This window comes from Selaginella moellendorffii, unplaced genomic scaffold, assembly GCF_000143415.4.
Source record: "Selaginella moellendorffii unplaced genomic scaffold, v1.0 SELMOscaffold_57, whole genome shotgun sequence".
NCBI classification, from domain to species: Eukaryota; Viridiplantae; Streptophyta; class Lycopodiopsida; order Selaginellales; family Selaginellaceae; genus Selaginella; species Selaginella moellendorffii.
The window spans coordinates 499,003-511,534 of record NW_003314318.1 but is presented as its reverse complement, the minus strand read 5'-3'; the positions used below and the strand labels follow the sequence as shown (position 1 = coordinate 511,534).

General features: G+C 52.1%; 7 protein-coding genes across 9 annotated transcripts; 3 read left to right on the top strand and 4 right to left on the bottom strand.

Moving 5' to 3' along the window:
* Positions 1 to 3: 3 nt before the first annotated feature.
* LOC112351077 (pentatricopeptide repeat-containing protein At4g02750-like) lies at positions 4 to 1,125 on the bottom strand. The gene has a single exon (XM_024688245.1). The coding sequence runs from the start codon at positions 1,123 to 1,125 to the stop codon at positions 4 to 6; it is 1,122 nt and encodes a 373-aa protein (XP_024544013.1).
* Positions 1,126 to 1,275: 150 nt separating this feature from the next.
* On the top strand, positions 1,276 to 3,820 carry LOC112351106 (phosphoglucan phosphatase DSP4, chloroplastic-like). 2 transcript variants are annotated; one of them, XM_024688400.1, is made up of 12 exons: positions 1,276 to 1,434; positions 1,621 to 1,979; positions 2,040 to 2,150; positions 2,210 to 2,284; positions 2,348 to 2,437; positions 2,500 to 2,631; positions 2,686 to 2,785; positions 2,848 to 2,951; positions 3,009 to 3,056; positions 3,109 to 3,435; positions 3,559 to 3,642; positions 3,725 to 3,820. In XM_024688400.1, the coding sequence occupies exons 2-11, from the start codon at positions 1,650 to 1,652 to the stop codon at positions 3,607 to 3,609; spliced, it is 1,368 nt and encodes a 455-aa protein (XP_024544168.1). In that variant the 5' UTR covers positions 1,276 to 1,434; positions 1,621 to 1,649; the 3' UTR covers positions 3,610 to 3,642; positions 3,725 to 3,820. The 2 variants fall into 2 exon arrangements, with proteins under 2 accessions (XP_024544168.1, XP_024544166.1); XM_024688398.1 differs by having other exon boundaries at positions 1,507 to 1,979.
* Positions 3,821 to 3,864: 44 nt separating this feature from the next.
* LOC112351108 (UPF0060 membrane protein Ava_2216-like) lies at positions 3,865 to 4,264 on the top strand. Its single transcript, XM_024688403.1, has one exon. It carries the CDS (start codon positions 3,885 to 3,887, stop codon positions 4,227 to 4,229), a length of 345 nt encoding a protein of 114 aa, XP_024544171.1. The 5' UTR covers positions 3,865 to 3,884; the 3' UTR covers positions 4,230 to 4,264.
* Positions 4,265 to 4,464: 200 nt separating this feature from the next.
* On the bottom strand, positions 4,465 to 6,690 carry LOC112351076 (pentatricopeptide repeat-containing protein At4g02750-like). The gene has a single exon (XM_024688244.1). It carries the CDS (start codon positions 6,688 to 6,690, stop codon positions 4,465 to 4,467), a length of 2,226 nt encoding a protein of 741 aa, XP_024544012.1.
* LOC9654758 (brassinosteroid-related acyltransferase 1) lies at positions 6,672 to 8,455 on the bottom strand. The gene is made up of 2 exons (XM_024688397.1): positions 7,768 to 8,455; positions 6,672 to 7,711 (listed from the first exon to the last, which is right to left on the bottom strand). Exons 1-2 carry the CDS (start codon positions 8,275 to 8,277, stop codon positions 6,761 to 6,763), a joined length of 1,461 nt encoding a protein of 486 aa, XP_024544165.1. The 5' UTR covers positions 8,278 to 8,455; the 3' UTR covers positions 6,672 to 6,760.
* Positions 8,456 to 8,546: 91 nt separating this feature from the next.
* Positions 8,547 to 10,843, top strand: LOC9654483 (proline--tRNA ligase, cytoplasmic). Of its 2 annotated transcripts, XM_024688394.1 has the most exons (11): positions 8,549 to 8,709; positions 8,764 to 8,843; positions 8,907 to 8,999; positions 9,064 to 9,180; positions 9,229 to 9,416; positions 9,468 to 9,657; positions 9,712 to 9,864; positions 9,928 to 10,212; positions 10,262 to 10,480; positions 10,539 to 10,632; positions 10,687 to 10,843. In XM_024688394.1, the coding sequence occupies exons 1-11, from the start codon at positions 8,595 to 8,597 to the stop codon at positions 10,749 to 10,751; spliced, it is 1,599 nt and encodes a 532-aa protein (XP_024544162.1). In that variant the 5' UTR covers positions 8,549 to 8,594; the 3' UTR covers positions 10,752 to 10,843. The 2 variants fall into 2 exon arrangements, with proteins under 2 accessions (XP_024544161.1, XP_024544162.1); XM_024688393.1 differs by having other exon boundaries at positions 8,547 to 8,709; positions 10,539 to 10,832.
* A 204-nt stretch (positions 10,844 to 11,047) lies between these two features.
* On the bottom strand, positions 11,048 to 12,513 carry LOC9654757 (protein HHL1, chloroplastic). Its single transcript, XM_002983175.2, has 6 exons — positions 12,472 to 12,513; positions 12,099 to 12,407; positions 11,890 to 12,027; positions 11,720 to 11,806; positions 11,599 to 11,646; positions 11,048 to 11,532 (listed from the first exon to the last, which is right to left on the bottom strand). The coding sequence occupies exons 2-6, from the start codon at positions 12,381 to 12,383 to the stop codon at positions 11,437 to 11,439; spliced, it is 654 nt and encodes a 217-aa protein (XP_002983221.2). The 5' UTR covers positions 12,384 to 12,407; positions 12,472 to 12,513; the 3' UTR covers positions 11,048 to 11,436.
* Positions 12,514 to 12,532: the final 19 nt, after the last annotated feature.

Sequence of the window (12,532 nt, the reverse complement as noted above, 5' to 3'; positions counted from 1 at the left end):
AGACTACGTTGTGCTCGGGGGAGGAGTCAAAGATCTCCTTGATCGATCGCGGATCGCTGCCAAGGAGGCCGTGACAGAGGGAATGAAGCACGCGAGGTGCCACTGGGGCATCCGATCGAAGGTCTCGCGCGCTCGATCCAAGAAGCCCAATCGCGCGAACGCGTTGAGCATCACGTTCCAGGTGATGGAATCCCTCTCCGGAAGCTGCGAGAACATCGCCATCGCGGATTCCAGATCGCCCATCGACCGCGAGTGGAGCGCTGCGTTGAGTGACACGATGTTCCACTGCGGCATTCGATCCAGGAGCTCCAGCGCTGCTGTGGGCTGCGAGGATTTCGAGCAGCGGACGACGATCACTGTCCATGTCCCGGGCTCTCTCACGGGGATCCGATCGAAGAGGTGTTTGATCTCTTCCAGCGGGCGGTGATCGGCGCGAGCCAAGAAAGTCGCGGTCCAGGAGACGCGATTGTGCTGCGGCATTCGATCGAATGCCTGGATCGTGGCATCGGTGTCGGAATTCACGGCGAATGCCTCGGCGATCGCGTTCCAGGAGACGATGCTCCTCTCCGGGGTGGCATCGAAAGCGTTCTTGGCTCGTCTCGGATCCCTAGCCTCGGCATAGGCAGTCACGATCGTGTTCCAAGAGATCACATTCCTCTCGGGGATCTTCGTGAAGACGAGCTCCATTGCGTCGATCGCGAGGCTGCCCGCGTACGCTGCAAGGATCGTGTTCCAGGAGAAGATGCTGCGATCGCGCATCCAGGAGAAGAATTGCGAGAGATCCTCCAGAAGGGCGTTCTTGGCATAGGCAGCAAGCATCGCGTTCGTGGGGACTGGATGCTTGGGCTCCGGCATTCGATCAAACATCGCCCTCGCGGCGATCGGGTCGCCATTCCTGGAGAAGGCCGTGATGATCGCGGTCCAGAGGAAGGCATCCGGCGGCTCGGTGCTAGCGGCGGCAAATCCCTCAAACACCGCCCGGGCATCGGCCGCGCTCCCCACGCTGCCATACATCTGGATGAGCTGATCGACGACGCGCTTGTCGGACCCCAGCCCCGCTCTCACGATCCCAGCGTGGATTCGCCGCGCGTCGGCTAGATCTCTCGCGCTGGAGCAAAGCCTCATGCCCACGCATTTTTAGGGTTCTTCTATACCAGAAGAAAAAGAATTAGAGAGAATATACCAAAAGAAAGGAAAAGATACCAGAATCTAGGGCTCTTTACTTTTTTGCCCACGTGAAAAGCGCTGAATATGGACCGACGGATTTCGTAGGTTAAACAGTGTATCAGATCACAAGAGGTTTTTATTTCGTATTTTCTTCGCTCCCTTGTTCGTCGTCTTGTTCTTCGATGGCGCACGCAGTCAAGGAGCGTGCATCGTGACGTCGTGCGCGAGAAAGATCCATTCCTCGTGTATCAGAGGAGCCGCCGCGAGGTAAATGCGCTCTCGATCGATCGCCCCTTTTTATTCAGTCCGATTCGATCAATTTCGCAATCTCTCCACCAGACCTGGTCTCGGCGTGGATTCTTGCAGCGATTTTTAAAAGAGAGGAGCTGGGAATCCGGCGAATCGGCACTGTTTCTAGCTGGATTATGACCATCTTGTTCGTGGCTGTGGCAGATTAAAGGCGGGCAACGACGTGCTGCGCAATGGCGCTGGCCGTGTCGAGCGAAATTCGCATTGCCGCCCTGTCGCCATTCCCATCGCCGCCGCCGCCGCTGACCTCGACTTCTCCGTCTTCTTGCTCGTTTCTACAAGCCAGCTATGGTGCCAGCAAGGGGAAATCGTCCATAGCTAGCATTCCGGGAAAGAAGACTTTGAGAACTATGATGAAGGTAGGGGGCTACGCGATTTTGCCAGAGGAAGAAAGTCCGTGTACTTTGCGAGAAAGGATGGGGCGTGGGCTGGATGTAAGTTGTAGAGCTCAGAGCACCGCTCCAGCCATGGAGACTGAGCAAGAAGGCTGGGAAAAGCGTCAGGTATGTGATATGTTCTTGCGATTTCTCCAAGGTTCTAAAGCTTGTGCTCAAGCTGTCTAGAACGAAGCAGATAATGGAGGATCGACGTCATCCTGGCACTGGACTCTAAACTGGAACGAGATCACTTCAAGCATTGTTGTTGGCTCTTGTCCACGAAGTCCCGACGATGTGGTATGTGATGTTTTTGTTTTACTTTTGGATGGCAGGCTAATTTGTATGGTGCCTGCCAGGATAGAATTGCCGAGGGATGTGGGGTCAATGCGATTTTAAGCGTGCAGTCGGATGTTTGTTTGGATGCTCTCAAGGTAATAGAGTTTGAGGATTGATGGTCTCAGAACTCTGATCGAGATTTGTATTTTGCGAGTCAGATACCATTTGAGAGCATAAAACGAAGAGCGTCAGAAAGAGGCGTCTACTTGGAGCGAGTCCCTATCCATGACTTCGACCACGGTGATCAGGTTTGTTTTTGTAGCTCTCCAGTTCATTTTTGTAGCTGGCCTAACTCATTGGTCTCAATCAGGCACTGATGTTGCCAGAAGCGGTGAGGATGTTAAACATGCTTGTCGCGCGAGGATTGAAGGTTTACGTCCATTGCACTGCCGGTATCAATCGTGCTACGTTAACGGTCGTAGGATATCTTACATTTATACAGGCAAGAGCTTCGAAGTGTTTTTATCAGAGTTTAACTTCGATTTCTTTTTCTCAGGGAATGGACCTCGATGACGCTGTTAATGTTATTAGATCAGCTCGAAGCATAGCGCATCCCTACATTGACTGCTGGATCGAAGCCAGGAGAAGATTACTCGGTATGATAGTAAAAAAGTATTCAAGTGGAACAAAACTGATTTTGATGCAATCTCTCGTACAGACGGAAGATCAGAAGAGCTGACAGCCGTGTCAAGACAAATCTACGAATGTCGCTGCAGCAAGGGCCTTAGTGGCAATTCCAAATCGGACTGGGAAGCAGCACAGGTTTGTTCGATTGCAGATCTGCGAGAAATCTTTTATTACATGTTTTTTGTTTTGTAGAAACAAGCAATTACGAACACGTTCAATCGTTGGCTAAAAATCGATCTGGTAAGACAAGTTCGCTGGTTTTTTCTGAGTCTGATTGCCTGACTCTTTCCAGGGAGTGATTGAAACGGAGCTGGATTTACTGGATCGACAATACGCCGCAGCGTTGAGAAAAGTCAAGACGGAGTTTGAGCGAGACATGGCCGATGCTCGATCAGAAAAAAACCACGTAAGCTTTGACTACACGCAGTATGTAGCAGCAGCAGCAGCGGTTGCTCCGACGTCAACAAGAGCCGGTGAAGAAGAAGACGAAAAGGAAGGATCAAACGAGGAAGAACTAACCGAGGACGAGGACGAGGACGAGGACGAAGACGAGAACGAGAACGCAGCAGTGGAGTGCGATGTCGTAACGCGTCAGTGTGTGACGAAACAAGACGAGGTGGTATGAGCGCCTCCATCCATTCCATTCGCTATCAATTCTTTTCGAGTAGCTCGGAAGCTAAGCTTGATCTCACTGTGCTTCGTCTCACGCGATGGTGAAGTTTTTGTGTTTTTGTTCTTGCAGGATCTCATGTTGCAAAGGCCGCTCAGATGGTATCTGTCCAGAAGCCACTGAAAGAACTTCGATCGAATCTACATTGACCAAAAGGTACTCTTTTTTTCTTGTACGTAGGAGCTGTCTCGCTCACTCTTTTGATTCTTTTTTTTTTTTTTTGTTCTCTCTTGCTCAGTGCGCTCACTGAAATCGATGTGATGGTGGCGGGCAAAGTTTGAAGCATTCCGGCTATCATTTATAGCAGAGAGCGGGAAGAACAGTAGCGGCGGCGTTTTGGAGGGTTTCGGAAGCGAGAAGAGAGAAGGAAAAGAGGAGCAAGGCGAAGCAAAGCAACCATGGTGAGCTACGATGCCGAGGGCGTGGCGCTGGCGATCCTTCTCTTTATCGTGGCGGGCATTTGCGAGGTTGGAGGGGGCTGGCTGGTGTGGAAGTGGAGGCGCGAGGGATGGAGCTGGGCCTTCTTCATCCTGGGCTCCATTCTGCTGGTGGTGTATGGGATCATCCCCACGCTCCAGAGGCAGACGTTTGCGCGGACCTACGCGGCGTATGGTGGGTTTTTCATTGTGCTGTCGCTGGTGTGGGGTTGGATCACCGAAGGCGCGCGGCCGGATGTGTGGGACGTGGTTGGATCCATCGTTGCTTTGATCGGGGTCTCCATGATCATGTTTGCCAGGAGATAGGAAAATCTTACTCTTGAAATTATCTTTTCACTGTTTGTTGAGTCTGAGGTTTCATCATTTCCTGCAATTGCCCATGCACGGCAACTTTTACGTCGTGTTATCAAGAGCAACAGTTAAAATGGTAAATGCTGCAATGGTAAGTATTTCATAGTTGTGAGTCTCAAATGTGAAACTCTTTATGAGTTGAGCTCAAAGTCAATGGTCAAACATAGTCTTTGAAGAATGTTATTGACTGCTATTGACTTTCATTGACTTTTTGACCTCGTGAGGTCAGAAGTGGTCCACCTCTTCTGGTTAAGTTCTCTCTCTCCCCTGACCACGAGCGCAAGTTTGCGAGCAGCACAAAAGTTTGAGCGCTACCAGCGTCCATCTCCACCAGAGACCCTGCTGCTCGAGCCCCGATCTCCACACTGCTTCCGCCGAGCGTGCAACAAGCCGCGAGCAAGCACGTCCACTCGAGAGCGTCCGGGACGAAGGGCATATGAGCTATGAGGTCCTGGCAGTCGACTAGATATCCTGAGCGAGCTAGGAGATCGACCAGGCACGAGTAGTGCTGCTTACTCGGCTTCACGCCGTGATCTGCCACCATCGACACGAACAAGTCCCTTCCCACGAAAGCTTTGCCTCCGTGGCTGCAAGCAGCGATCACCGCTGCAAAGCCGGCTCCGTCCGCCATCGCTGCGAGCTTTGTCTCGTAGAAAATGGAGCAAGCCGCGTGGAAGTGAGCGGCGTTGTGAGCGTAGGCCGAGAGAATGACGCTGTGAGCGATGGAGTCTCGCTCGGGCATGCCATCAAAAAGCCTCTTTGCTTCCCGGAGATGGCCGCCGAGATGTGTGAACAAAACCAGCATAATGCTCCAGGCCACCACGTCCCGCTGTGGCATTCTTGCGTGAAACATCTCCACTGCGAGCTCGAGGTGGCCGTTTCGAGTGTAAGCGTCGAGCAAGGTGTTGAGCGATACCGAGTTATGCTGCGGCATCGTGTCCAGGACGTGCTTTGCCTCTTCCACGAATCCCAGGCGAGAATACGCAGCCACCATGGCGCTCGTCGAGACGATATCTCGTTCCGGCATCTCGTCGAAGAGCTGCTTCGCTTTGCTCAGTTGCCCGCTCTCGCCATATCCCGAGAGCATCGAATTCCAGCACACCAGATTCCTCTGCGGCATTGTGTTGTAGATCTCCTCGGCCTCGCCCACGAAGCCGGTCTGGGCATAAGCTCCCAGCATGATGCTCCACGAAACTATGTCTCGATCGACCATCTCCGAGAACAATCTCTTCGCGTTCTTGAGCTGCCCGTGCTGAGCAAAAGCGCTGAGACAAGTGTTCCACGAGATCAAGTTGTGGAGCGGCATCTGATCCAGCAGCTCTTTCAACCTTTCCATGTCTCCAGACTGAGCATACGCACCTAACATCGCATTCCACGACACAATACTCCTCTCCGACAATCCATCGAATAAGCTCTTGGCATCCTCAACTCGACAAGCTTGGACGTAAGCCGAAAGCATCACATTGCTCGCTACAAGATTCTTCTCGGGCATTGTATCCAGCACAATCTTGGCATCTTCCAAATACCCGGCCTGGGCAAATGCTGCGAGGAGAGCGCTCCAAGACACTATGTCGTGCTCTGGCATCTTACTGAATGCTAACTTTGGTCTCTCCACGTCTCCATTGTGACTGTAAGCCGACAGAATTGCGTTCCAAGACACTAGATTCGTCTCTGGCATATCGGCAAAGATCCTTACAGCGTCCTCCAGATGCCTGTTCTGGGCATATGCAGCAAGCATGGCACTCCACGAGACGATATCCCTCTCAGGCATTGTCAAGAACATCTCCTTTGCTTGGTTAAAACACCCGTTCTGTGAAAAAGCCGAGAGTAATCCATTCCAAGAGACGAGATTTCTAGCAGGCATTGTATCAAACATCAATCTCGCTTTCTCAAAATGCCCAGTTTGGGCATAAGCAACCACCATCGCGGTCCAGGCCACCAAATCTTTCGCAGGCATTTCATCGAACATAGTTTTTGATAACTCGATTCTGCCGTGTTGTGTAAAGATTAGCAGCATTGTCGTCCAGGACACCAAATTTCTCTGCGGCATCGCATCAAACAACGCCTTGGCTTCATCCAGATGCCCAGATTTGGCATATGCAGTAAGAAGAGAGTTCCAAGAGACGAGATTCCTGCCTGGCATCGAGTGGAATATCTCCCTGGCTTGATCGATCTTGCGGTTCTTGCAGTAGACTGTGAGCATGAGATCCCAGGAGAAACAATCCCTTGTGGCCATGGAATCAAAGACGAGCCGCGCATCCTCGGCACTTCCACACCGGCCATACATCTCGATGAGCTTGTTGAGGAGAAAGAGATCAGTGGCATGGATCGCCGATTGGATGCGCTTGTGGAGCTCCCTTGCGACCGTGATGCTGCGGCATTCCTGGATCAAGCCAAGGCAGTCACTGCGTTTCATTCCATGATATAATTTTGATGAAGAACTCGTACGGCATGACAATCAGTGATCTACCGTACGCTTGGGATCATCATGACAGGCCCAGATCATAGAAGTTCTTCTCGAATTTCTCCATGGTGTGTGGCATCAGCCCGAGCTTGAGGCAAATCCGGCGCTTATCCATCCCATCCCGCAGCAAGAACAGCACGTCTGGCAGCAGCATCGCGACGGGCGTCGCGAATGCCGCGGCGCCCCACCCGAAATCCAGCTGATCGAACGAGAACCTTGTCCAATCTGACACGATCGTCGTCTGCCGGAAAGATGGCAGCAGCCCGGACGATCCCTTGGCGCTGTGCGCCGCCCGGAGAGCGTCGATCGATCCCCAGATGTAGTCCTCGGTGACGCTCGCCTTGGCGCTCTGGATCGCGCCCACCACCGCGTGGAATGGCGCCGAGAGGAGATCCCCCGCGGCGGCGTTGGAGTAGGCCATGATGAATGCGTTGCCCATGAATCGGTGCGGGAGATCGATCTTCGGCCGCGTGTTGACGGTGAATTCCAGCAGCGCGCGCTCGCCATCGCCGATCTCCAGGGCCTTGATCCGCGCGAGCCAGGCGTGCGCGGCGAGGACCTCGAATGTGGTGCACGAGGAGAGAGCGCTGCCCTCGTCGCGATCCATCGCCCTGGCCTTCAATCGCTGGATCATCTCGTCGCTGATGCTCAAGGCCCTGACGCGGCACTTGTGCCGAGCACCCAAATACTCCTCGATCGATTCGGCAGCGCTGGCGCTACCCGGTCGGAGCAGTGGAATCCCCTGGAACCTCTCGCGGTAGAGCTCGCTGAGATCGATCGCGCGGTCGGGCTCTTCCGCCTTGATCTTGGGACGGAGGCGCTGGCGGTCCTGACAGGGCGGCTCGATCTCTTCTACCCCTCCTCTCGCCAGCGCCGCCCAATCCGAGAGGAAATGGAGCGCGCTCAGCCCGTCGAAGAGCTCGTGCCTGGATCCAAATCCAATCACGAAGCCTCCACACCCACATCGCGTCACCTGGAAAGCCAGCCATGGATCTATCGTGAAGAACACCAAGAACACGACATTTCTACCTGGGCCACGATCAAAGCGGTGTCGGAGCTGGGCGGGATCTTGTACACGAACTTCTCGAATTCCTGATTCGCGTCGCGCATATCGCCGAAATCGTCGATCCTCGCGCCGGTGGAGGCCTCCACGAGCACCACGCCCTGATCCCCGCAGTGGAGCTCCGGCTCGCCGGATTCGCCATACCTGATCCTGCCCGCCGCGGGGAAATGCGGCACGAGATTGCGCTCCATGGCGTCGCGGAGGCGATTGAAGACGCCGCTATCGCCGCCGGCGCGATAGAAATACAAGCTATACATGAAGAGCGGCGCCTGGCGATCGAGATGCGAGAGATACAAGACCTGGTGGCTCGATTGCGAGGATTTCGGATAGACGAGGACGGGATCTTCGAGATTGACGATCAGCTCGGCCGTGATCTTGGACTGCCGGGGCCCTGGATCGTCCTGTTCTTGCTCATCCACCGCCATGGCCGGAAATATTTCGAAATCCCGGCCCTCCTCCTGCCTGGATTCTTGCATCGCAGCGACGCTCGATCGATTGCTGCTGGTCGAAAAGATGGAGTGATGATCTTCGTCCCGGCGCACTGGCAAGTAGCGAGGATTTTTGGATTCTACCTCCCAGTGCGAGGCAGGAACTTGTGAGAACAGCTAGCATGGATGGAATTTACGCGCCGCGCTCTGAAAACCCTGGCGCTGTCACGGGTGCTAAGACGTCCCTGTTCTCTAGGGCCTCTTTTTCAAATCCAAGAATGTTCGTTTCTTCGGGCTTAAGGTCTAGCGGCTTTAATCGCCTGGCTAAACCTCTACAGAGATTTAGGGTTCTTGCGTTGCGGCCAATGGAGGCGACGGAGGCCAAGGCGCCAATGGAGGCGACGGAGGCGATGGCGCCAGTGGAGGCGAAGAAAAAGGAGAAGAAGGAGAAGAAGAAGCCATCGCAGGTGCCAGTAGCTGGTAAGCAAAGTTTTTCGCGAATGCGCTTCTTTCTTAGTCTCGAGCGCCTTGCAGCCAAGAAGGAGGGGAAGAAGGAGACCGGGCTTGGCCTCACAGTGAAGAAAGGGGAGAATTTCGGGGAGTGGTATAGCGAGGTAAGCGCATTACTAGGTTGGATCTCGGGAGAGCTTTGATTTTATCTTTTCAACGATTCATAGGTGGTTGTCATGGGTGATATGATCGAGTATTATGATATCTCCGGCTGCTACATTCTTCTTCCATGGTCTTACGCGATCTGGGAGTCGATCCAGGCAAGTCAATGATCTTAGATTTTCATCGCAAAGCGTAACTTTATTTCTTCTCTCCTTTTTACAGCGTTTTCTTGATGGGGAGATTAAAAATCTAGGAGTGGAAAATGCGTACTTCCCACTGTTTGTTTCCGAGAGAGCGCTTGTCACGGAAAAAAAACACGTAGAGGGATTTGCTCCTGAGGTAGATCCGCGACTATTTTTTTCTCGATGCTATGATCCAGTTTTCCAGGTTGCATGGGTGACAAAGTCGGGAGAATCGGCTCTGGAAGTCCCTATAGCCATCCGTCCAACCAGCGAAACCGTGATGTACCCCATTTTTGCTAAGAGGATTCGGGGTCACAGAGATCTTCCTTTCAAGATCAACCAGTGGTGTAACGTGGTTCGCTGGGAGTTTAAGCACCCAACTCCTTTCATAAGGTAGCTTCTCCTCGATTCTCTTTCTGAGATGATACGTAATTCTCTTTTCAGGAGTCGTGAGTTTCTTTGGCAAGAAGGCCACACCGCTTATGCAACCAAGGAAGAAGCGGATGAGGAAGTGTATGCGGTGCTTGATCTCTATCGAAGAGTGTACGAGGAATTACTCGCTATCCCCGTCATCAAGGGGGTGAAGAGTGAAGTCGAGAAGTTCGCGGGTGGACTCTACACGACGACTGTGGAGGTAAAAATTCTGATTCGAAGCCTGAACTTATTCAACTGTTGCTGTTTGTTCCAGGCATTTATTCCGCTCACTGGTCGTGGAATCCAGGGTGCTACCTCGCATTGCTTAGGCCAGAACTTTGCGGAAATGTTCGACATTGTTTTTGAGGACGAGAAGCGTGAGCGTAAGAAAGTTTGGCAGAATTCGTGGGGTCTGACTACTCGAACAGTAAGCAGTTTTTCTTCTTTTTCCACTTGATTCTTGACTTGGTGTTTGATTGCTACATGTAAGATTGGCGTCATGATCATGGTACACGGAGATGACAAGGGTCTGGTGCTCCCTCCTCGCGTCGCTCCAGTACAGGTTATCATAATTCCAGTGCCTTACAAGGACGTGGACACACAGAAGCTTTTTGACGCCGCCGCTAGCACAGCTCGCCAGCTTAAAGCCGCTGGACTGAGAGTGAAGGAGGATACGAGAGACAACTATTCGCCGGGTTGGAAATACTCGAATTGGGAGCTCAAAGGCGTCCCTTTGAGAGTTGAGATTGGTCCTCGAGATCTAGCAAACAGTCAGGTATGTTCACTTCTTTTGTTCTAGTGAGAACTTGGTTCTTTTGTTACAGGTCCGTGTTGTGAGGCGGGATACTGGCGCTAAAGAAGATGTGCCAATGGACAAGATCGTCGACCGTATCAGCGAGCTTTTGGAAGAGATCCAACTCCAGCTGCTAGAAAAGGCTCGCAAAGAGAGGGACGATTGCATCGTCAAGGCGTACACTTGGAAGGAGTTTATGAAGGCCCTGGACGATAAGAAGATGGTGCTCGCTCCATGGTGTGACGAAGAGGTGAGTTACAAGAACGTTGCATTTACATTTCCTTACACGATTGTTTGATATTTGGCAGAAAGTAGAAGAGGACGTCAAGGCCAGAACCAAAGGAGAGAGTGGAGCTGCCAAGACGCTATGCATGCCTCTCGATCAGCCAGATCTCCCAGAAGGTATCACGATTCCTCGGCGCTGGTTTTCGCGATTAATTCTTTCTTTTTTCTCAGGGACCAAGTGCTTTGCTTCGGAAAAACCTGCAAAGAAGTGGGCTCTCTGGGGACGCAGCTACTGAGAATGAGATTATTTACGAAGAAAATGGAAAAAGACAATTCGTTTTGCTTCTTTTGCCACCATAAAGTTCATCCATTCGGTATTTTTTTGTGATTTTTGGTTGTAAAGTGTAAAGTTTAGTTGGTTTGCTCACGGATGTTCTTGGTTTGTTTTTCGGAGAAATCCTTCAAACACAACAAAGGTTCCATTCATTCAGAGCATCAGACCATTTCATCTCGGGCTCAGCACAGATTTCTCTGATAGCGAATGGATGCGAAAAAGATGAAAGATCATCACTTGCACTAGAGAATCGAGAGAGAGAGGAAGAGTAGTTTGGGGGATGTTTATCACATGGTCTGTCCAAAGAGGTAATCGCGGCATAGCCGCTCCCCATGGCAATGGAATATGTGATAGCTGCCGCTCGGAATCCCACCCCCGAGAGGGCGATCATCAACAAGCGCAGTGAATCAATCTGTGGCGACCCACCGTGGACCTTACGACACCAAAACAAGCCGCTCCACTTCTAGATTGTGAGTCCGTCCACGCAAAAACCCTTCGTTCTCGCGCATCCTTATAAAGCCCTCTCCCAGCCGCCATAAACCCTAAACCCTAATTAGGTCGAAATCCCAGCCGCTCGTGACGAGAGAGATCCAGGCCGTTGAAAAACTCGCGGGAGATTGTGAGAATATTCTGGCGGTTTGAAAATTTTAGAGGCCAAGGGAGCTCTTCAAGTTGTCCATGCCCTTTCCCACGAAGTCGGTGACCTTCTCTGTGATGGGCTTGAGCTCCTCTTTGGGAGGAATCTGGATCAAGAACAAGAAAAAAAGCTTAGAACTTTGGCGAGAGGAAAAAATAAGTGAGATCCTGACCAGAGTGACATCCACAGGCCGGAGAGCTTCGTTGGCTTTCTCTTCGTCCTGTTTCAAGAAGCAAGAGATTTGTGACGATCGAAGCAGTGTGATCGAGCTCGAGAACAATCTGAGCACTTACCACGAGCTTGTAACCAAACTGGAACTCCTTCGCTGTTTTCAGCGTGGGGTAGGTCTTCACCACCGAGGCAATGATCTTCTCCTCGTCCTGGTCACATCTAAGAAACCATCGTTATGAATTTCCAAAGCCGATGTTTGTTTCAGTCCGATCTTTCCGATCGGCGTGCTTACTTTGTAAACAGCGGCACCGATGTTGTTTGTCAAGCTGTTGCCATAGATCTTCTTTCCCCACTCGTTCTTAGTGACTCCCACCATGAATTTTGCCGCATTTCCTCCCGAGACAATGTTTAAAGGGTACCAAAGTGGAACCTGGAAGAAAGTATTAGATTCCAAAGAACGAGCAAGAAACCAGAAAAGAGAGCGATCGATCGTGAGCTTACGTTCTTACTGCGAATGAAGATCACGAATCGCGGATTGTCGTCCTCCGCCGCTGGGACTTTCGGGAGTGATCTTTGCTGCATCTGCTGCTGCTGCTGCATCCTCCGCATCGGCCCTTTCCTCTTAGACGCTTCAATCGTCAAGACTTGCAAAGATCGCTCGCTGCTCGCTATGGCCGCCCGATCCATCGCCGGCGACCTAAATTTCCCTAGAAACGAGCTTTCCAATCGCCTCGGCTGCGCCGACTCACCGCAATGCGGCCTCGAAATCGTTGACACTGCCTCCATGCCCGACGCTGAACGCGAAATACCCTAGGTAGGACGATCGACCGGAGAGAGACAGAAGATCGAGAGAAAAAGAAAGAGAGCGCCATACCTGGTAGTGATGGATCTTATCCGGACGAAGGAGAGCCAGGGCAATTCGAACGCGCGACCTT